The sequence below is a fragment of the Dysidea avara genome, chromosome 10 (genome assembly GCF_963678975.1).
Source record: "Dysidea avara chromosome 10, odDysAvar1.4, whole genome shotgun sequence".
NCBI classification, from domain to species: Eukaryota; Metazoa; Porifera; class Demospongiae; order Dictyoceratida; family Dysideidae; genus Dysidea; species Dysidea avara.
In genome coordinates, this window is record NC_089281.1 from 11,156,574 (window position 1) to 11,179,627 (window position 23,054).

Here is a 23,054-nt window from a genome sequence, read left to right on the forward strand (position 1 = left end):
CAATGGGAAGAGACTGGGTAATACAATGTTTCTACTTGTAAGACACTTATAAGAGTTTGAGCACATGTTTATCATATTGTGAGCAGTTTTGTTCAATCATAACAACACAATATATGGACTTAATCAGCTTACATTTGGATGTAGTTCATTATTTTATAAATTCCATGTCTTCTTTAAGGCATAGGCTGCTAGCAACGTAACATTTTGGGTTACATTACTGCTTTTGGTATCTTACCCTGCTGTGCATATGCACGCGTGTGTGTGTGGTCACAAAACAACTTATTTTAAGTGGCAAAGGAAATGTAATTCCCAATTACAAAGTGTATAGTATAAAGAAGAAAGTACTAGTGGCCTTTAAATGTGGTCTCCTCAGTTATTAGTTTATTGTGGTGAGAGTTCTAATATTTTAATGCTTATTGACAATCATAAGTACTACCACAAGATAATTTCTAATTATCTATTGCCACAATCGTATATAAACCAGCTGTTAGGGAAGGACTGAAAAACAACAGAAGAAAAAATATTTTACATTCATCCAAGCCTAGTTGCTATGGTCTTTTGTTTGCTATACAATGTTGGTAAACAATAAACTACCTTGTTGTGTACCTTAGTAACTAATGTGTCTTCCTAAAAGTAAGTTGACCAGTGATGTACATATATGGTCAAGAAGGACACACTGGTTACCTAGGTAGTAACATGTTCATGTGCATACTGTTATGTACAGTGTGACATAACAAGGATGATGTAAAGGTGTGTGCGTGTGTGTGTGTGTGACCCCAATCCAATCATGACCACTCTTCAGAGAATCACATTGTATGTAAGTTGTGGTCAAACAGTGTATTATGATGCTGATCGATGTTAGTTGTAGTTATGATGTAATCTTGCATCAGTTACTGTATAAGGAGATATGTTTGATGTGGTCAAATAGTAGATTACCATGATGATGTTGAATGAGGACAATGTAGTTACAATATCTGTGCATGGCCTATCAGATTTTGCATGATAAAGCGAAGTTACATGTGTTATATAAGAAGTTCCTTGAAGTTGTTGAGTCAGTAAACGAATTGTAATAGCTTTTGGGATTATTAAATTACGACCACATGCATGGCATGGGTTTAAAAATCTTTTCCCTGTTGTGCGCTATACGTGATGAATATATTATATTGTCTTTACATCCTATCCTTTTTGCTAAGTTAATTCCTGTTATGTTCCATGCTCTCAGCTATATGTATCCTGTATTCCTGTACAATACTGTATGTATATCATTAGTACCTAAAGAGGAGTTAGACTTAATTCATGCTGTGGTAAATAAGTCATCCTGTTTGATGTGTGGCCCATGCTCTCTAGTCTATATAACAGCTAAAGGTGTTAATAGGGTTATGACCCTGCCATATATGATCTCTATAAGAGAGTGTGTGTTGTCTGTAACAGTGTTGTGTTATAAAATTATTCCCCAAACGTTGCTGGGTTTTAGAATCAGCTTTTTCATTATAAAGGGAAGTTACATGTGTTATATAAGAAGTTTTAAGTCAGTAAACGAGTTGTAATAGCTTTTGAGATTATTAAATTACGACCACATGCATGGCATGGGTTTAAAAATCTTTCCCCTGTTGTGTGCTATATGTGATGAATATATTATATTGTCTTTATGTCCTATCCTTTTTGCTAAGTTAATTCCTGTTATGTTCCATGCTCTCAGCTATATGTATCCTGCTTTCCTGTATAATACTGTATGTATATCATTAGTACCTGAGCTTTGCTTTCCTGTACTCTATACATCGTTAGTACCTAAGGAGGAGCTAGATTTGTTGTGTTGAAATTCATGTTAAATAAGTCATCCTGTTTTGCCAGCAGTGGATGTGTGGCCCATGCTCTCTAGTCTATATAACAGCTAAAGGTGTTAATAGGGTTATGACCCTGCCATATATGATCTCTATAAGAAAGTGTGTGTTGTCTGTAACAGTGTTGTGTTATAAAATTATTCCCCAAACGTTGCTGGGTTTTGTCATCATATCCTGTAAACACTTAGTCAGTCAAGTGTATATGGACTATTGTGTAGTGAACTGAATACAACTGACTTAGCAGACTAAAAAGGAACTTAATAATTATCCCTTTCACCGCTGAATTTTCCGGTAGTCTGCTACAAATTGCGCTATACAATAAAACCGCTAAGTAATTACAAGACAATGAAACTGAAAAATACGGTAAAAGCAGCTTAAATAAGTAGTTAGTTACAAATAAAGTTGCTACAGGTAAGTATTACAGTCCACACAACTATTCTAAACAGTTTCCTTACTGAGTGATTGTTTCTTCGACTGGTTTCTTCAAGATTTATCCCAAATCTTGTATCATGCATGCGTATACGCACACAAGTGAATCACGCCACACTTCTGAAAAACAGCTGACGGTGATCCTTGGCTATCTTAGCCTATCAATAACAATCCAGTGGACTTCAAAATGTGACTACCAACTCGAGGATGCATGACAGTCGTCTTTTCTAACAAGAAAAACTTTGCAGTATTATGTAACAAACTCGCAATAGTGTGCGAAGGATCCGGTTATCCCAGAAACGGGACCTCTGTGGGTGTGCACGTTTCAGCATTAAGCGCATCGTACTATAAAATGTATGATAGAAGTGGTAGCGTATTAGAATTATACTCGAAGCGCCTTTTATAGTGTCAAACTGGATAAATCCGGTTGAAGCGGTGAAAGGGTTAAGATGAAACATACAATCTGCTGTTTACTTCCTGTACACACCATTGCTGTAGGTCTGTAGCCTGTGTTAGTATAGGAATTTGTTGGCTAGACCAAAACTAAGAAAAGTAAAACTATTGTAGTGGATAAAATTTACAACTGGTTACAATGGTAATTGGGTCACAACAAGCCCTAAAGCACCTGCTTTAGTTGAGCACTAAGGTGCAGCCAGGGAGTGTTTATGTTACAAGTAACACCTGACTGAGGTGATCTGTTAACCAGTATCAGTTAGGCAGTAACATGAATTAGTCACCATATTTGCACAATCCACATAACCTTTAGGATCTAGTGATGATGTTGTATGTCATGTGTAGATCGTGTTCTGGGGGAACATAGTCTTCCTGGTTGTCTACCCAGTGATCTTAGTGCTGGATATACTTGTGAGACAAAGAGGGATACAGTATGATGCTGCGTTCAAAAGTAAGTAGCTCTTGTTGTTGAGTATATAGCACATCAGAATTTTCCTGTACCATTGCTTTATACAGGAAGTTGGTAGATTAATTATATTCTTAGCTTGTATGTTTTCCATAATACCCTTGCTAAATATAGTTAACAGTAGCTCTATTTTTATCTCTGCTTTTCTCTATTAGGTCAAATTGATAGATACCATTATGGTGCAGGCTGGATGTTCATAGGTTGGGCATTACACTATATCCCGTTCTACATGATGGGACGAGTGCTCTATTTCCACCACTATTTTCCAGCATTAATGTTCAGCTGTATGTTATCAGGTCAGCATTAATCTGTGTTGTGTGTGTCTCTCTTTGTCTCTTTGTATGTGTCTCTCCTATCTGATCCATATTAAAAGTTTATGATGATACCCCTGCTTTGTCTCGAGATATGCATCTTTTAATGGATCATAGTCACCTGAGGCAAATTCTTGTCAGACATACCAATTCACCTCACATAGTTTGTCTATGTCGACAGAAGTACTTGTTAATCACTAACCATTGTTTTCCACCAACAGGAGAATACTTTTACTTTAACATCATTGCCTTGTTGAATGTCCCACTCATTCATTTAGTAAATCATACCTTTGTATTTGGTATGGATTTATCCTGGCCCTTGTATGAAGTCAGCTACTGCATTCCTTACCTTTTGTCTAGTGAGAAAGCTTTCCATGAATATTGAGTGATAGTACATGAATAGCATATGATGGTAGGTAGGGCTTGGTTAGTAGCTAGGAATGTGATTTTTACTGTCAAATAAGATTGGTCACTATCCTATATTTCTCTCTCTCACGGATGAATATCATTTCTTGCTGCAGGTATCACCATCAATTTTGTCATTACCTTCTTTGCGTCTCTGCTCAATGGTATTGCAAAATCCGTTGTCTACCATTTTTCTCTGGGAATCATCATTTCAACTATCATTGGAAGGTACAATAAATTTTCGTTTTATTCCAGAATTATCATACTTGTGCTGTTTTAGTTTTTATCTTTTTATGCCACTGGCATATGGAATGCTTGGAGCAAAATCACACTCAGTGGACAGTGAAATGTATGGACTAAAATGGTTGGACACGTGGGACTTTTAGTATTGTACGTATTAATTGTACATTTTTACAAAAAGCTACTAGAGTTGTTTTATTTTGCCTTTATTCAAGTGGGTGACGCCTATGTGTAAGGACCATTTCGCTGGGACATTCTTGAGAGCGGCCGACCATTTAAAGACCATCGGAATTTGCCAGGTGTTGAGTTTCTCGTGAAGGCGCTGCGCCCACGAAACCTTATCAATACCTCAAAGTAATTTAGCGCATTCCGCCGTAAGCCACTTGCTATAAATGTACATGACTCGCAGTAAGGTTCACACATTTTCGATTGCGCTCAGTTTAGCTAAGTCTCATGCTCAAAGAATCAATGGGTAGGACCACTTCTCCAAGAACTAGCGAGACGTCCGTTAGCTTGAGAGTTGAAAGCAAGCGTAAAGGACAAGGCGTCATGATAGATTCCATCGTCTTCATTGATACTTCAGAAGAGGAGAAGCGATCATCTTCATGCTTACCGCTTTCGTTCGAGGACGTCTGCAGCACTCTAACTGGAAAGCTGAACAGCGAATGTCTCCCAGTCGTTGCAGCTAAGAAACACTCATCGGAACCTCCGCCACTACCAGAAAGAAACTCACGCAACAGCTTCGTTCGAAGACCTTCGTTTCCAATCACCAAATGTGCTAGCGACTCGATGATTGAGCAGAGCGTTCGCTGTGCTCTAGTTGGAGACAGTGCAGTGGGCAAGACTAGTTTAATGATGAGCTACACGTCTGATTCATTTCCTGAGACACACAACCCAACCATGTATGATAAATATGCAAGTAAGTTTACCAATACAATAATCATTTAGTTGTAACTAATGCATACCATTTAAGAATTGCCAATTTATCTTGCTACTTTATTTCTTGTTTAGCAACTGTTGTTGTAAACGGAAAGAGATTACCAATCACAATCTGCGATACTGCTGGACTAGATGACTTTGCTCACCTCAGACCACTGTGTTATCCTAAAGTAGACGTCATCCTAGTGTGCTTTTCTGTTGTGAACAAGAAATCCTTTGAAAACGTCAAAAGCAAATGGCTGCAAGAATTAAAGAGACAATGTCCAACCAAGCCATTTGTGCTAGTAGGAACTCAAGTAGATAAGAGAGAGAATCCAATAATTCTTACTGAACTAAGAAGAACGAAACAGAAGCCAGTGACAAAACAAGAAGGCCAAAAGCTGGCACACCATTGTAGAGCAGCCAGTTATGTTGAATGTTCAGCATTAACTCAATTGAACTTGAGAGAAACATTTGATGAAGGCATAATTGCAGCATTGGACTTAAACTCTGATATGATTGATGGACGTTCAGTACAGTGCAATGGAGCCGCCTGTAATATATTATAGCATCACTCTACAATATCCATTTAAAATTTTATTTCAAAATATGTAAAATATTCTGGTATATTGTATTCATACTACTGCCCCATATGTGTCATCACTTTGTCCTGTGTAGTTTATTTTCATTGTTAGTTTTGTAAATTGTTCCTGTACACATGTCAGATGTTGTATCATTGTAAACCTGTCAAGTGAAGAGAAAGTATTTGTGAAATGAAAAACCTCGTTATGAATATTGTAGTTGTGGTTAGGCTTCCTCATGTTGCTGGCTTAGCTCATCGCTTTCAACCAGGCAAAGGTTGACCTCAGTTTCATCATCTGCACTAAGTGCACTAGTCAAGTTTTGTCTTTTCTTGTGTGGCATTTTGAAACACGAGCAACAGTTTTGTTTCTCACTATCAATACTCCATGTGTCTTCATCACTATCATTGTCATCTGCTGTGTTGCTGGATGTGTCTTGTGCACCCCAAGCACTGCTGTGAGGGTTTGGGTTATTGGAGGACAAGAAATTGCTTAGATGATCCTGTCGGGCTTGACTAAGCTCCTTTACCATTCCTTGTGCTGTCGGTTTACCGCCATCTTTCCCCTTTAACCTGTTGTGCTTACTCTCTGTGTAGACGAAAAACAGGATGCATATCACACATTTACACCTATATGGATGTCCTGGTGTAGACAAATAATCCAATTAACACACACAAATAGAAACTGTTAAGACACATTGCCAAGCCTTTTCCTGTTCCATTCCTTATTTAACCATTTCAGCTATTCAGTGTGTGTTCTCTAATACAACAATCACCTAAGAATGTAGCATACACACATCACAAGCACATGCTCACTCATGGTATCATATTACTATGGGCTTGTGGGACAGACCATAGTGTGTACACACCTATCACCACCATACACCCACACACACCTCAATATTTATTACATATCATCATGTTGACATGACAATAGGTCAATGTTGTCCCTTGTGAATTGTGGTGAGCAGTTTCTCAGCAGAAAGTGAAAATCAGAAATGGAGAAAATGTGCTTATTAACCAAACACTATAAACAAACTTTGTATTTGTTGTTCAACTATCTTAGATACTGTATACATGATGTAAGGGGGACTATACAAGACAACACACCTGTAATGATCACAACACTTGTAAACAGGAAACAAAACTGACACTTTGTTTACCAAATAATTTCATTAAGTGTCATAAGCACATGATGGGAAGCCAACATTTCTACAAGAGGATGCTGTAGTACATTACAGGTCTTTAGAAATCCTATATCAATATGCAAGACAGTTGGTGATCATCAATTGAACTGTCTCAAACACTGTTATTTCAAATGCCAGAGCAATACTTGTAATGGCCTACTAGACTTTGTCACTACGGACATTAGATAACTCTTACTGTACACAGTTGTTGGGATATAATACAAACATCAATACCTCTCTACTCACTAAATCTTGCTTGTATTGCAGGCCTGTAGGCAGGGGAACCCCCTCTTGGAAATATTGTGACCAGGACACTTGCTCATGGTCCAATTTGCATTAGCAGACACACTCAGGACCTAATAAACTGCATAGAATGGCTCCATCACACACCACAGATTAATCTACCTGAGGGATCTACCATGAGCGTTGGCTGAAGAGAAGATATTTCAATAATACAAACACTTGAGATGTAATTATTGTGCTAGTGCACCTGTGAGTACTGGTGGCAATTTTGGCCACTGCCAAGTGCTGACTAGTGAGACTTTGAAATTCACCATGAATATTGGCTCCCTGATTTTTTGTCCTGACTGGTGTTACATAAATGGTGTACCGTATAGCCTAAATATTTTGAGGGACAATATTTTCAAGGTTGAGCAATGCAAAAATAAAATTTTCACAGATTTGCAAACAATCCCGCATGAAATATATGGAGGTCTATTTTTTCAAGGATAAAATTTTCATAACCTTGAAAAAGCAAATAAAATTCCCCTCGGCTATATGGTACCAACAACAACCTGTAGCTGACTCAGGGTTTTGTCCAGGAATTTGAATGTTGATGTGAAAAGACCCTACATAACTTGTATGTCACAGATTTCTGAGAAAATGTCTGCATTCAGCTGCTTATTACTGACCATGCAGTCACAAGTCACCATCAAACCCCACCCCCTGGAACAAAAAAATCTAATGTCTTAAGACTTACATTCATGAAATTGCAACAGGGATCCCTTCAGTGTTACTATTACAACTGCTAAAAGTGAGTCTTTGACTGAATCAACGATTTATGGCTATTCAATGTAGATTAACATAAAATAGCTTACCGAGTTTAGCTAGATATCTAGCACTCTCTTGTTCGCCTAAGGCATTCTGGTGATCAAATCTTGAAGGAGGAGGCAATTGCAATTCTTGACTGGTCATATGTAGAACAATTGCAAGCGCATCAAAAATATTTTCCGAGACAGTTTGTACCATAATTTCAGACTCAGAGTTTACGAGCTTGTTGCTGGAGTTTCTTTAAGTTACTTAAGGGCTCCGGAGAGTTACAAGTTACACATAAATTACCGAAGTTCAGTAGTACGAGATAATTTATTAAACGCTAGCGCTAAACGTAGTCTATTTTTAGTCGATCCATAGACTAGTCTCGTGCCCACACCCCACCCACTGCGTTGAATAGGACGCAGTGGGTGGGGTCTGGGCACGAGATCTATTCAACGCAGTGGGGTCTATTCAACGCAGTGGGTGGGGTCTGGGCACGAGACTATCCATAGACTGGTCGATCATGTGCCCGGTGTTGGAAATGCAATTAGCGCGGGCCCTTATCCTATCTGCAGATCAGTCAATGAGTCACTTGCTGACTTGATTGATTTGATTCGTTGGCAACAGAGATATTATTTATTACTAGGCAAGCAGCACAGCTGATTTGCTTAGGATGTACAATCACACAATATTACAGTACACTATTATATATATTACATAAATTACAGATACAGCTTGTTGGGTTGTTGCCCAGGGAGCTGAAACATCACAGCTATAGCTTCAGTAAAAACAACAACAACACCCTAACATCAATATTTTCCTCTGTAATTAAGCTTTGGATTAATTCTTTCCTACCTTAGATTAGTGTTAAGATCCGTGCATTATAACTATGATGATTTTTGCACAGTTAAACAAATAAACTACAGCTAGCTACAAAGTACTACAGCTAGCTACAAAGTACATAATAAAATAATAATAACTGATCAGGTCCAACCGTGGTTATAGTAAGTAATCAGAAGTGTATATCACATTCAATAATTTGGTGGGGTAACTCAGTTTCCAAGGTCTTAGGGGAGCAACTCATGAGGTGGTGGTATGTTGATGGATGAATTCAGCATATTTACAAAGTGCTAGCTACTGATTAAAGCAGCACTGTTCTAGAGAAGACCAAATATCATGTCTGAAACACTGCTTGTTAACCAATAGTTTCCCATGCTGCTCCGGCTCCATTAATATTACCAGTTATGCATAGATATTTCTGGTGGGGGGTCCCATAAAATTACAATTGCTACATATTTGAGTAGTGATCATACTTGCAGATTCTTGGACCTTTGTATAGTGTATGCTTGTTGGCCGCTGCCTTATTAACTTTCCATTAAATATGATAAGACCATGTCATAGTACTATGTGTAGTCATGTTGCTCAGAGATACAGTAAACTGTGGGGGTTGCGGAAGCAGGTTACCTAATTGTTACACATTCACTTATCTGCTAATGTCTTCACATCATAACAATACCTGAACAGTTTACATGGCCCGATCACTTGTTTATTCTAAGCAATTTACTTTTAACATATAACAACTTAATTAATAGGGTGAATTAACAATGACTGTTTTATTAGAGTATAAATTAATTGTGGTTCAGTTAACCATGAGAGCAAGATGTCTAAGTTCAATTGGTGCTGCACAGTGAGCACTCATTGCATGAAGGTGTCCTGATGTGTCAGAGAAAATGATGCCCAATAGTCAAAAGGGTGAATTACTAGGGATGTCCTAGGTGAATCCCTACTAGGGTGAATTACGCTGGAACTGGACATTATTAAGAAATTTATTTTTGTCCTTTGTAAAGTGGTGTTCTCAGTGAAGGGGTGAGTACAAGCTCCTAGTACCATTGATTTGTGACCAAAATAGATGTCCTTATAGGGTTGTCCAGAATTCAGGGTGTCATTAAGAGGAATTCCACTGTATTCTGTGTGGCATCATTTCAACTGCTAAAATCACAAGACCATCCATCATAATGTGCTGGCATCCACAGGCCATCATGACAAGGAATTGATAGTTACCCAAAGATCCCAGAATAGTTTTTTATATATTTATTATTAACACTTTACAGTGACCAGCACTGAAGGTCAGACAGCAACATGTGCTGCAGCCCTAACCTAATTTCAAGGACTTAGACTTAATGACTTGACCCAATGACTTATAGCTGATAAGGTGTAACAGAAAAGGGGCCAAAGTAAGGTTTTGCCTGCAGTCTTTAATTTGCATGGAGTAAGTAGTTATTTTCTATTTCTCTAGCCATCAAGTTGCTCAGATTAGTTTTATTAAACAAGGGAATGGTATGGAGAATGTGTATGCCACTTTCATGTAGCAGCTCTTTAATAGTCAGTGTTATGCATGATGGTTCTATACAAAGCACGTAGAGAGAAGCTGTAATTATGGCATGGTTCCAGTAAGACAGGACACATGTACATGAGCATTTCTCCACTTAACCAAGTATGAAATTACAATTCAGAAGGACTCCATAAACACTTGAAATACTCTAATAGAGCAGTCAACAAGTCAATCATTAATACTGCTTACACAAGTGCCACTGTTGTCCACCCTGTCGTGCATGTCTTGCATTGGATTGTGCATATGTGTGTAGAGATTCTGCCAAATGATGTGAAGGGATACACCGCAATTCATACAAATTTGTATGCACACGCACACACGCACATCTGATTTGGGATCAGCAATGGCTGAGGGTATGATAGAGCATGGGAAGGGAAGCAGTGGCAAGAATTGTATCTTCAATCTGTAGATCATGTGATAACAGAAATACCTACAAACACCTTACTGTACTCTGTCCAAAGTTATGTGATAAGGCTAAGTGTAATGCAGAAAGGCAACAACCTATTGAGGAGAACAGTCTGGTACAGAGATGCGTGAGTTGCTGGTTCAGTTGTACACAAATGTGTCAGTGATAAATGACTATTCTGACGAAGCCAGCAGTGGGACAATGGAGACTTGGGAATCACAATATGGACTAACAGAAGGATTAGAGCTATACAACAATGTCACTAACCATTAGGCTGGCCACAAACCCATAATGTTTCTTGTGGAGACTCTTCTTAACTGCAATAGTAACAAGCACCATCATGGCCACTATCATTATGATGGTAGCTGCCAGTGACCTGACTGTGAGCAGTGCCAGTGGTGATTAAGTAGCAGTGACGTTGGGATCCCCTGATCCAGAACCAAGCCTAGTGTCTGCTATTACTTCCTCAGCAGTGTTTTCTGCCTATGAGACTTACTCAACTGCCAAACAAAAATATTAAATTTTCACTTAGTCAGAATATGGCATATCTCTAATCCTCAACTAGTGTGACATCATACTATTCAACAATCATATTTACAATATGCTACTGTAGTGAGAACTTTTAAAAATATCATGCATATGTGCAAGCTGTGGTATATATGATAAAAATTCATTTCTCATAATTATATAACACTATACAGATATGGACTGTTCACTAGTTTGCTCATGATTACTGCTTCTGTTTATTGTAAGCTCATAATCAAAGAAGTGCCACCATCATTGTAATTGATGGATGAAGAGTGCTGAAAGCCCACCAGAAGAGATGCACTCCATCACTATGGCCACAAGTTCTTAAATCCTCTGCTGCAGTGGAGGACCACCACGTGACCCCAATGGGTAGTGTCAAAACTAATCTGTGAGTCCAGCTTGTCTATGAATATTGGCTTGATGCATCTTAAATGACACAAAGATATCAGATGCTCCTCAGGAATAATGATAGTTCACTTTTATGATAGTAACCCCCAAGGTGATATTGCTATATGCACTAGCTCTATGTGATCTCACAAAACACTATAAATATTTAGTGTTACTAAACATCTACTGCCCCATTAAAACTGTTACCAGCCATATCAAAGGAATAATATCTTCATTACTGTTGAATCAGTAGAGCTAAAGGAATCTGTACAGTCTCTTCCATCACTAATGAACTAAGGAACCACAAAGTATAAACCAAATGCCTTTTTTTGACAACAATTATGAAGACTAACCTCCTCTTGCCAGTAAGATCATAGTTGCAAGTAACACCAAAAACTAATGGAAAACAAGGTGATTTAATAATAATAATGATTTTGTGCAAATCACTCATGATAATAGTGAATGTATTGTTTAGTTGGCACAGGGTTTGCCATGAATGAGAGTGAAATCTCTACAACTACTAAAGTTTTGACGAGCTACAGAACTGTAATTTCAACATACAATCCAATATTGATTGTGCTTTTATTGGTAGAGATTCCAAATTGAAAAGTGCTTGAAAATGGCTCTGAAACTATGTTGTAACATTCTGTTCTGAGTTTTTAAAATATCTAGTAATGAATTTAAACACCATATTGCTACAGGGTCGTAGTCAGGGATGGACGGTTTCTAGATAGTCATAGATGCAGGGGTCTGGGGCCAGCTGCTGACAGATTTTGAGCATGAAAATGGTTAAAATATTCATGATATACCATGGATGACACAATAGTGAAATATACATCCAATGTGAATATACAAATTCTTTGACTAAAAATCAAAAACTAAAGAAAGATCTAGCTGAACATTCACAACTACTCTAATAGAACAGTCAAAAAAGGACGTACAATTGACTTTTCTATTAGAGCATCTTGATCTTAAATGACTTTCCTTCTTGTCATTACAGTTTATTTACATGCAATTTTCCTGTTTACTATACTGCACTGTTATTGTCTTCTTTTGTACCGTGTTGCCACTTTGATAGTATGGTGTCTCTGCTGCAAACCAAATTTCAATTCCAGAACTACAGAAAACATACCTCTGCACTATAGACATTATCTAACTCAATTCTAGATATTCAATGTTACAAGTGATTCTTAATTTCCTGTAAAAAATACTTGACAGTTATAAAAAAAAAATCATAGTATTGAGGCATGGTATTGTATAAAAATATTTACAAATTAACTTTAGGATTTACTAAGAGATTACAGAAGGTAATTCATTCAAAGATGATTGTCAATAGCCATCTGAAGGAATGACATTAGTTGACTCAATGGTAGTGTGAATAATCTCTGTAGAGGTTTAACTGATATTGATGGTCCATTTATTACTGTAAAGAGACAATAAACCCAATAAGTCTGTGTGCATAATGAGTGTGTGCAGTGTGTATGCATACATACACTGCACATATGCTTTGTGTCATACGCTCGTGTGTATGTGTGTGTGTGTGTGCGTGCGTGCGTGTGTGCAGAGATTTTTACAAATGTGACCCAGTCTGAGAAAACCGGTCTTATCGCCCATGTCAGCAGATTCGATTTTTCACCCAGGACACACAGCTACATGAATAAAACTATCTAAATTCACATTTAAAATCAGTTAGACTTGAGTGGTCTGGTTTTGCTGGCTGCTTTTCCCAAGCCCAGTGGCGATCCGTACATGTGGTGTGGGGCCTTAATGGAGCTCTGGTCAGCCTGGGAATGACTGTGTGTGACTGTACAGCTCTGTGGTGTTGAATAAGTACCTCTGCTGTGAGTTTCCTTTCATTTTAGCCAGTTTTGAGACCTCATTGGCTCAAAACTTGGCCTAATTCATCCCTTGGCCTTCCTATTCAATTTTTGAACACCATCTTGCCCGCCTTCCACCCAATGTGCAGCTCGCCTGATACAGTCAACCTCAGTTTTAAAACTATCTAAAATGGCGGGAAACTTAGTTGTTGGCTACTTGCACAGTGGATGCCCTGGAAGGTAAAGAATTGGTGTAAAACGTGTGAAAATTTGGTACACATACCTTCAACCATTGGCGAGCTACAGGACACTAAATACTTAAAACCGGCATTTCTCGATACTTTTAAATAGGCGATAAGCCCGGTTTTGTCAGACTGGGTCACAAATATGCTTACAATGAGGTTCCTTGCTAACTGGACTGTCATTAAGCTTAAGTGGAGCAAGTTCAGGTATTGGCTGTGCAGTAATATCAACAGGATGAGTACTGATCACACTGTCCTGATCATTAGTGTCATTTGTGGAAGGTGGAACATAAAATATTGATGGAAGTGATTTTGACTTGCTACGTCTCTGAGGAATGTGTTCAACCAAATCACAGGGGGGCTGAACACAAGAAGTCTTAGAACACAGTCTCATTGATGACAAAGTAGAAGGTATAGGATTGCTTTGCTTATTTTCAGGTACTAGTCTCTTTAATGAAGTGTAAAGCAAAGTTTTTGAAATATCTGCTTTTGCATTCTCAGCAGAATCGACGCTTTCTTCACTGGCTATAATTTCTTCTCTTCCCTTTGCTCCAGGAGTAAAGTGTATCTCAACCTTGTAACGTTCTTCACTGTCCTCTGGTTCTTGTTTGTCTTCAAACAACATAAACACAATCTGAGCCATGTAATTCAACTCTGGTGTAGCTCCTAAAGTCCTTAATGCTTCTTTCCACTCTGGATGGCTTGGCTATATGTACACATACAGGGGTGTATTGTATAGGATGAGAGACTCTTACCTGACATAGTCCACTATAACGCAATAAGTTGAACATGGAGTGAACGTGTGACTCAGTAGTGAAGTAAAGTCGTGTCCTTACATGTCTCATAGGAGAGGTAACCCCAGATGATAACCTGGTAATAGTGAGACCTCATAGCATACAGTAACAGCCTATCAATAGTGAAGACGTACAACACTAAGCTGCAGCACATGTTGCTGTCAGACCTTCAGTGCTGGTCACTGTAAAGTACTAATAATAATAAATACTTAGGTGTAAAGGAAGAAAATCCATCCCTCCTGGAGGAGACTGAGTGTGACGCCTGACTAGACATTGGGTGGCCTGCAGTTCGAATCCTGGGGTAGGAGGGATTTTTTTCCTTTCTTTGGCCCTTTTCTGTTTCACCTTATTGTTAGCTAGGTTAAATAATCATTTAAAGTCTCCAGTTCTTGTTAGGTTAGATAATCCAAAGGCTGCAGCACATGTTGCTGTCAGACCTTCAGTGCTGGTCACTGTAAAGTACTAATAATAATAATAATAACCCTCCTGTATAAAAATGAAATTCAATACCCATTATTGCATCATCTATTCCTATGTCTTCTGATTTAATATTACTACATTTTCTCATCATTTTTCATACTCTGTCTAATGACCAAAAGGCAATGTTTACGAAATGGTTGTTTTTTTTTGCCAATAAACTGGTGAACATCTTACACCATCACATGTGTTCAAATGTAAACAGTAAGAATTCATAATATTAGGCAGTTACAGCATTAACTTCCTAATATAATGAACTCTTAACAGTTCCCTCTCTGTGACTGTTGCACTGATTGATAAACAAGTACTACACACTCATAAATTGGCAAAACATGTGAATAATTATTTCATACTTTGAGCTAGTACTCACACACTTAGTATAAGTGTATGATTGTGTATTTGATGTGCAAAGGCTAAAAAGTGGTGCCAATATAGAACGATAGAGCTATTGAAAGAAGTTGATTCTTTACCATACACCACTGGGACTGATAGTGGGGGTGACTGAAAATAGACACAGGGTTTGACATTTCTATAATCCATTGCTATAGTAGTGCAACTGTATAAGGGTTGACTATTTTGTTGTAAGATTTAGCAGGTGTATGTGCTGTTTTTATATTAAAATTTCCATATTTGGCTATTTAGCCATTCGCAGTTGATATGATGTTATGAACTAATATTGCTCAGTAACAGAGCCACTCTGTCTAGATGTATGGTAGTTATCACCGAACGCCTTTAACCCTTCCACCCACTAGTATTTAAAAGTCTAAACAGATGTACTGTAGATTGTTATATCAAGAGTTCACTATATTTGAGTACAAATATTAATCATAGTAAGTTATACAATTGTGATTTGTAGAGAAAACTACTTTGACAGCTTTCAATCAGTGAAGAAATAGGAAGTGATCTGTACCACTTAGAAGTATACAAGCTAGTCTAGTCTCGATAACATGGCGACCATGACATTCTTATATGTATGCACAGTAAGTGATAATAGAAAAGGAGTTGGATTATCACCAAGTATATAACATTAGTTAGCATTCACAGCTGATTAATGTACTTTTAAATCTTGGGGTTAATCTAGTTTTATAGAAATTATTTTAATTGTATACTATAGTTATATGTATCCATATCAGTCCTCCTATTTTCAGTTTGTAATATGTACCATTGGAAAATGTGACAAATAGGCACATGGGTTAAGACATAAAACTGAATATAATTTCTTTTATCAAATATTTGTTTCAGTTTTAATACAGATGACTTTATATACAAAACACATAATATACACATCACTGTAACAAAATAGCCACCAATAAGCTACACATTACCAATACAATAACTGATTTACACAACAAATCCCAAATGGTTCACTTGAAATTTGATATTATATAAACAACATACTTTGGATCTAGTCTGTTCATCACATCACTACCACTATCAGATAGAGTGTTACAAATATCCGTCTGAATCTTACTCAATAGAGGACAACAAATGGTAAAGGCAACCTCTGTTTTCTCTTCACTAGTGATGCCATACTCCTGGGGCATCACCAGATCTGCTAGGTGCATTGACTGTATGTACAAGTCATACGCTACCTTGAGACCAAGATGACTATATATGGGATAGTAGAAAATGTTAGGATTGTACATGACCTACTAGTCTAGTTAGTATACCTGTTGTGTAGCATGTCATATTTGATACAGTCATAAATGTCTGGAATTTTACTGATATCATATTTACCATCGTCTTGCTTGAAATCCTTCAAGTAATTCACAAAATATACTGATAATACATGAAACACGAAATTATATAAATTAATAATAGAATTTCACTGCACTATTAAAAATCAATGATTAATCACCTTCTCAAGCTTTTGCCATCTTTTAGTCAGGAGCTGTATACTCTCAGAGTTATACAGTAGCACTATTACAAATATCCAATATAAAATACTTTGTTATGCTACAAGCAACCACACAACTATTAACGGCTTGGTTATTTTAATACATACACAGTTTACCATTCAAAAGCTGGACACCTGCATAATTATTTTACTGGCTGTCAGGGATCCCACATACAATATACTGTACAATGTAGGTGATGTGTTGTGCATATTTTTCAACATATACAGTATGAAAACTACATATTTACCATCTTGTCCTAGTAGTCCTACCAACTGAGATGTCAGTCCTTGTATACACTCATATAATTTGTCACAAGCTTTAACAGGATCTACAGTAGCATCAATTGCCTTTAACAAAGACTCAGCATTTGTAGGAGCCACCTACAGTATCAATCCATCATGTAGCTAAGACATCACATAGGAATTGTACCTTTTTCTTATTGTAGTTTCCTGGAGTATGCATATACCCATGTAGTCTTTTCTTTACTCTGTAAAAAAACAATAGCGTAGATCATTAAAAAAAAAATTTTAAACCTACAAGTACTTACTTGGCTAAAAGGTCTTTAGCAGCAGGAGCATTATCCAATAAAGTACATGTGTTCTGTGTCTTTACAAGGTGAGACAATAAGGGTACCAAACTACCATCAAGGTCTAGTAATCCCTGTTAGAACACGTAAATGTATTATCATAACAGATATAACACTATAGTACCTTAACAAAAGCAGCTGCAGTTATTTGCACTCTTCCTTCATCAGATGCATACACTTTTAAGTCATGTCGGTAGGTGCTGTGAAGACGTAGAAATCCTGACCCAGGTAGGGAGCCATATTCCCCAGCTCCATCAGGATAAATACAACGAAATGCTGTACCAAATTCTTCAGCTTGTTTCTCACCAGCTGGAGTGACCTCACCACCCCACTTGAGGATCATCAGTAATGCCTTACCAGCTACAACACCATAATCATAAATATAATAAGGTTACGTTATTTTACCTTTGCTATGGCCATTATATGGCCTGATGTATTTAAACTGAACTTTACGATTGATACCAGTAAAATCATACCTATACAAAAAGATGAAATATGTACAACAACTTAGGAAGCAAAGATTCGTATTACAATGATGCTTCCTAAGCTTCACTACATTTTCCAAGAATTCCAACTTGACCACTGAAGCTGAAGCATGAAACTTTTCAGCAGAATGCAAGCAAACATACCAGATAAATAATTATTCAATGTGCAAACAAATTATGTACTTATTAATATATTGTCCTACCAACCCCCCTTGGGTGTAGGGGGGGGCTTTATAGGGGGGGGGATTGACATAGAACTGTTGCCCCATCATGAATTGCCCATAGTTACAATCTATACAACATCAAATCCCTGTGTTGCATGGTGGGGATTTGACATGCTAATATGGAACATTAGACATTTGGCTATGTCAAATCCCCACCATAGCCCCAAATATGCCTGAGGGGGAGTAGTGGGGCAATACATTGATAGTTGCATTACTAGCTTACATTTCTAACACTGCTTTTGTCTGCTTCAACTTTCTCACAAGTTCTGTGGTGTCTCCAAAGCCTGATGGATTAGTCTCTATTTCCTTTAACAAGTCACTAGCAATGTCCAGTACTTCCTACGAGATAACAGACCACTGTTACCATCATATTTCCCTACAAAAACATTGGGGAACTTATTGTATAGAGGGAAGTTTTCGAAAGGTTAAATTTTCAAAAATTATAAAATTGACAAGCACCAATATTAAATCTTAGAAGTGATAATCAAGTTGAAAGTATAAACAAAGTTCTGGCATTTGTTTTCTACTTTATAGCTAGCTTGCAACATAGCTAGGCACTAGGTTGCTGGAAGGTGGACACAATTCACACGTAGCTCTTGGGAGCTACATGAGAAAAATTTTTCTACGTGAGAAAAATAATTTTAAAAATTTTCTACAAGAGAAAATCATTTAGTAAAGTATCCTAGCCTGAAATGATAGCAAATAGCTAGACTACCTATAGAAGGGCTAAAAAAGGTCAAATAGTCACAGCTCAATCCACAGGTATTCAGATTCCGGCCAAACAGCACAAAGTGGTCAGGTTCAAGCTACAAAGGAGTAAGAGTTAGATGCAATTCTACCAAAGTCAGGTGCATTATCAATGTCTCACAAAACAATGATCTACTGTATGTGATCAACACTGAAAATGAACTTTATCCACGATGTTATCACGAGCACAAGATGGCCGCGTTATTTGGGGTAGCTATTAATGTACAGGCACCTATGGAGAAATTGCTTTGATCGATCGTATTTCAGCCAGGGAAGGAGATATCGAGCTCTAAGGAACAGGTATGGGTACAGGACAACACAATAAACGATTTGTATCGCATGGCGGAAAATTTTCAAGAGAACGCTTGTTTGCAATGGTTTTTGTTACGTTATACCCATACCTGTTGGCTACTGGTCAGTATCCTTCTTCACGAGTGAAATATGATTGATCAAAACAATTTCTCCATAGGAGCCTGTACATTAGTACCCCAAATAACACGGCCATCTTGTGCTTGTGACGTCATTGTGGATAAAGTCCATTCGTGAATCCTTCCAGATAATTATCAAAAAAAATATTTTTTTTTTTGACTTGTCTTTTAGGTTATAAACATCTGTAATGGAGGTTTCTTAATACTTGGAAATGTGGGGAGTATGTGTGTAGTCAAATCAACAAGCACTGTTTTAATTAGCTCAATAAGGTTTGGTCTAGAGATGGTGCTATCAACAAAAAGCTGTCCTTTTCTTTGTTCTCAATTGTAGTCTACATTATAACATAAATTTCATAGCACAGACACATAAACATTTGGACTGTGGGACATGGAATAAATAAAGATTGAAGGGATAATTTTTATACTAGAAATACTGTGAATTTCATACTTGCAAATGGCTTGGAGCCTTCAGTATAATTTCTCTTTTCTTTGATAAATCATGTTTTTCAACAAATTGAAAGAACCTGAAAAATGTTAACAATTTGTATTGCTCTTAATTGTTATATGACCACTAACCTCTCATGGGTGACCACCATTTTCATCTTTTGTTTGGGAGTACGGTCTCCATGACGAATGATAGCCATCACACAACGTAGCTCCAGTCTGAGTGACATTAAACTGATCGACACTATCTCCTTATTACACTGTTACTTACCCAGAATCTGATGTTGGTATTGGTACAGGAACATCCTCAGCCAAATACTCTACTGATGGTAATATACTGGGGAACAACTCTGGTGCCAGTTTAGAGAATATCATCTCCCTATATCCACACAAAATACTGCACAACAGGTTTATTTCATGGAGGAAAATTTTTCATGATTTTGGCAAACGACAACCATTCATAATTTCTCCAGCATTAATCAAAACGGTGTTGTTTACATGTGTGCAAGTCTAAGTGGGTTGATGGCTAGAGCAGTACCATCATCTTGAATAAACTGTTGCTGTTTATAGCAATGATGTATAGGTTTTCAAGCTTTGTTTCAATGCACATAAAACATATGTAAATTTTTTATGTAGCATGTGTATTTTTACCCAGTTTATTTCAATACATTTTTATAGCAAAATAGTGAAATGAGACCAGTTGTTGCTCAGCAGGTCACATATGATTGTTACCATATAGGATTAGAAAGAGGCAGCAGACTAGAATGTTAAAATGTGTACATGGCATAATGTGACAGGTAACAGATAATGCCTTTACAATTATTAAAGAAAAAATGATCAAAACATGTGATTACTATACTAATAATTTTTAAAAGTGATAATGACACGCTTGTATGTCAGTACATCAGTAGTAATATAGCATATACGTACTACAATAATCACTACATAGATGTTTTCAAGCACTTTACTACAGTGGACTATGAAGCATTAAAACATTCACTACCTGACCACAACAAGGATATCAAGTAACACATGATAACTTACAAAAGTATTTGAGCACAGTCTTCATTGTATTTACGTGAGTTTGTAACAAGACTGAATCCATTAACATCACAAACATATGACTTTCCATTAGTTCTGAGTAGGTCAAAACCACACACTGTCTGTTTGAATGTTTCAGAGACTTTACGAGCTATCAACTTCTCTGTAGCATTAAGCACTACAGGATACCTAACCTCCTTGCCAGAACTGTTACGTTCAACTTTACCATCCAATCCCTAGAAAATGGATAATTGCATCACCACATAGATGAAGCACAATGGAATGTGAGGAAAAAAATTTAGCAGTAATAAATACCCACTATACACTGTAGACCACCATTAAGGTGGTGAACACATTTTATCAACACTTACTGGTGACTTTCTAGCTTCAGCATGAGCATAGTCAGGACCCACAGTATACACCTTCACATCAGTACCATCAGTGGCAAGAAAGTCTTCATAAATATAAGAACCAGTTTTTCTGATGGTACTCTCTCTTGAATACCTACTAGACCGATCTTTAACCTGTAACAGCAGAACAAAAGAAATGTAGTTACCACAATTGGCAACAATGTTAAACCACAAGTCAGCCTCTTATTATACCCACACATCTACCTTTCTAAATAGTTGCTGACTGCCACCACCTAGAGCAGTTGGGAAGTAGATACGAACATTGTGATCTTCAGCTGACACTGGCTTTTCTACAAACGGCTTGTGAAACATTTTATCAGCAACTTGTAAAGTATCTTCATCTTCTTTCCAAAATGTGTTACTATCTATGAAAATCAATGTGCATATAAAACTAACTGGGATATGTGATGTAGTAACTTGTAAATCACTCAGCCATACCTTGTGGTCTACTTTCATATCTATTTAGAACAGCATACCTTGGTGTAGGTACACCAGCTCTCACTAGAGTTTCATGTACAACAATTCTGTACAGCAAAAATAATACTCAACAATCTAAATAATGACAAAAGTTAAAACTAACCTGTCAAGCAGATCATATTGAGACTCCAAATCATTAATAAGCATGGGTTTTCTCAGATGCCAGTATGCAATAGCTTTGTCCAGAGGAAATCCAAGAGAAAAGAAAGCAAGCAGACAATTACAGATAGGCCATTCCTCAATTGGTTGATGTAAAATAGTTTCTTCTTCAAACACAACAGTTTCAAGACAAGGATGCTGGGATAACCGACTTAACATCATCTTCATTGCAGCAGAATTAGTCTGTAAAATATGGTATGAGTGTTTTGTGGTTAGCTATTATGCAGCAAGTGTCAGCAACAAATCAACCCCCCCTTTATTACGTTACATCTTATGATATTGCCGCACTGTTCTTCCAAGAAAAGCTGGTGTAAAAAGCATTGACGAGTATCTTTACGACCATAGGTATTCGAACAAATGCGGTTGAACATCGGCTCGCCGAACATCGGTCATTTACCGTCATTATCATATGCATATAACTAGCACGCACACCCCCGAAATGCCCAGTTTTCGTAAAATTGAAAAATACTAACCAAACAGACGCAACCAAATATAAAAAAAATAAAACAGGACTCAAGCTTGAACTATGTAGCTAGTCTATACTCACAGCTCACTTTTTTGTGCATTGCGCATACTCCCAGTATGACAACTTTTCTGTCCAACACGGTATGATCGTCCTGAAGAGAGTCCGTTGCTGTAAGAGCAGTGGCTTTGTCTTCGCTTTGCCACATAACTTGTTTCGCCTTACGCGAATTACCGCTGTCTTCCATGGCGGCCAAAAATTACAACTCGAGTATAACAAGTAGACCAGTCTAGCGTATAATTCTGTTACTAGGCTGTCACTAGTGCTACTCAGTAGAGACACGATGGACCACTATCTGAGCCATTATCAATAATCAGCGCATAACTCAGCTATGAACTCAGTACTCAGTACTGAAGTTTTAATTTCTATGGTACATTTGTGACATCACGTGAGTATAAACCGCAGAACAATCTCATAGATCCTAAACGGGTCTTTATGCGCCGTAGGAATTTTTGTGCTGGTTAATTATATATCTAATTACTAGCTTTCGAGGGTCCAAACTTGTATGGACTGTGCCTGTGGAGAGTGCATATAGCTTATGCATTGCTGTTGCTTATTGTCTTTATATTAATGGCATATAGCTATACAGAACAGTACTCAACTGCATGGATTGACATATTAAATAATATAGCTTGCATTGGTAAGGTAGAGACTGCATGTGATGTAGTCTCTTATAAATTCCTGAAAAGTCATAGTTTTGTATGAGTTTTGTATGATTTAGGTATTT

General features: G+C 37.4%; 4 protein-coding genes across 4 annotated transcripts in view; 2 read left to right on the forward strand and 2 right to left on the reverse strand.

Moving 5' to 3' along the window:
- The window catches only part of LOC136269160 (protein O-mannosyl-transferase 2-like), a 28,461-nt gene extending 24,107 nt beyond the window's left edge, over window positions 1-4,354 (forward strand). The window contains exons 18-21 of the mRNA XM_066064642.1: window positions 3,069-3,174; window positions 3,345-3,485; window positions 4,022-4,133; window positions 4,186-4,354. Coding sequence (XP_065920714.1) covers window positions 3,069-3,174; window positions 3,345-3,485; window positions 4,022-4,133; window positions 4,186-4,291 — 465 coding nt within the window. The 3' untranslated portion in view covers window positions 4,292-4,354. The remainder of the gene's footprint in view (window positions 1-3,068; window positions 3,175-3,344; window positions 3,486-4,021; window positions 4,134-4,185) is intronic.
- Window positions 4,355-4,545: 191 nt separating this feature from the next.
- Window positions 4,546-5,844, forward strand: LOC136269161 (cell division control protein 42 homolog). The gene is made up of 2 exons (XM_066064644.1): window positions 4,546-5,064; window positions 5,157-5,844. Exons 1-2 carry the CDS (start codon window positions 4,599-4,601, stop codon window positions 5,630-5,632), a joined length of 942 nt encoding a protein of 313 aa, XP_065920716.1. The 5' UTR covers window positions 4,546-4,598; the 3' UTR covers window positions 5,633-5,844.
- LOC136269163 (uncharacterized) lies at window positions 5,635-8,237 on the reverse strand. Its single transcript, XM_066064646.1, has 2 exons — window positions 7,928-8,237; window positions 5,635-6,232 (listed from the first exon to the last, which is right to left on the reverse strand). The coding sequence occupies exons 1-2, from the start codon at window positions 8,076-8,078 to the stop codon at window positions 5,871-5,873; spliced, it is 513 nt and encodes a 170-aa protein (XP_065920718.1). The 5' UTR covers window positions 8,079-8,237; the 3' UTR covers window positions 5,635-5,870.
- Window positions 8,238-11,204: 2,967 nt separating this feature from the next.
- On the reverse strand, window positions 11,205-22,688 carry LOC136268323 (inositol hexakisphosphate and diphosphoinositol-pentakisphosphate kinase 2-like). The gene is made up of 22 exons (XM_066063624.1): window positions 22,359-22,688; window positions 21,749-21,987; window positions 21,607-21,692; window positions 21,373-21,533; window positions 21,130-21,282; window positions 20,762-20,994; window positions 19,989-20,096; window positions 19,850-19,936; window positions 19,722-19,797; window positions 18,322-18,437; window positions 17,795-17,865; window positions 17,514-17,749; window positions 17,351-17,463; window positions 17,233-17,290; window positions 17,051-17,183; window positions 16,764-16,825; window positions 16,576-16,661; window positions 16,304-16,513; window positions 14,390-14,504; window positions 13,788-14,340; window positions 11,929-12,998; window positions 11,205-11,868 (listed from the first exon to the last, which is right to left on the reverse strand). The coding sequence occupies exons 1-21, from the start codon at window positions 22,512-22,514 to the stop codon at window positions 12,892-12,894; spliced, it is 3,159 nt and encodes a 1,052-aa protein (XP_065919696.1). The 5' UTR covers window positions 22,515-22,688; the 3' UTR covers window positions 11,205-11,868; window positions 11,929-12,891.
- Between the last annotated feature and the right edge of the window lie 366 nt (window positions 22,689-23,054).

What these genes read in the sequence shown, in the direction of transcription:
- LOC136269161 (XM_066064644.1), top strand. Translation starts at nt 4,599, where the DNA reads ATGCTCAAAGAATCAATGGGTAGGACCACTTCTCCAAGAACTAGCGAG. An exon ending in CATGTATGATAAATATGCAA is followed by an intron (nt 5,065 to 5,156) that starts GTAAGTTTACCA and finishes TTTCTTGTTTAG; the next exon opens with CAACTGTTGTTGTAAACGGA.
- LOC136269163 (XM_066064646.1), bottom strand. Translation starts at nt 8,078, where the DNA reads ATGGTACAAACTGTCTCGGAAAATATTTTTGATGCGCTTGCAATTGTT. An exon ending in TAGATATCTAGCTAAACTCG is followed by an intron (nt 6,233 to 7,927) that starts GTAAGCTATTTT and finishes TCGTCTACACAG; the next exon opens with AGAGTAAGCACAACAGGTTA.
- LOC136268323 (XM_066063624.1), bottom strand. Translation starts at nt 22,514, where the DNA reads ATGGAAGACAGCGGTAATTCGCGTAAGGCGAAACAAGTTATGTGGCAA. An exon ending in GAAACTACAATAAGAAAAAG is followed by an intron (nt 17,184 to 17,232) that starts GTACAATTCCTA and finishes TTGATACTGTAG; the next exon opens with GTGGCTCCTACAAATGCTGA. An exon ending in GTTATAGTGGACTATGTCAG is followed by an intron (nt 14,341 to 14,389) that starts GTAAGAGTCTCT and finishes GTGTACATATAG; the next exon opens with CCAAGCCATCCAGAGTGGAA.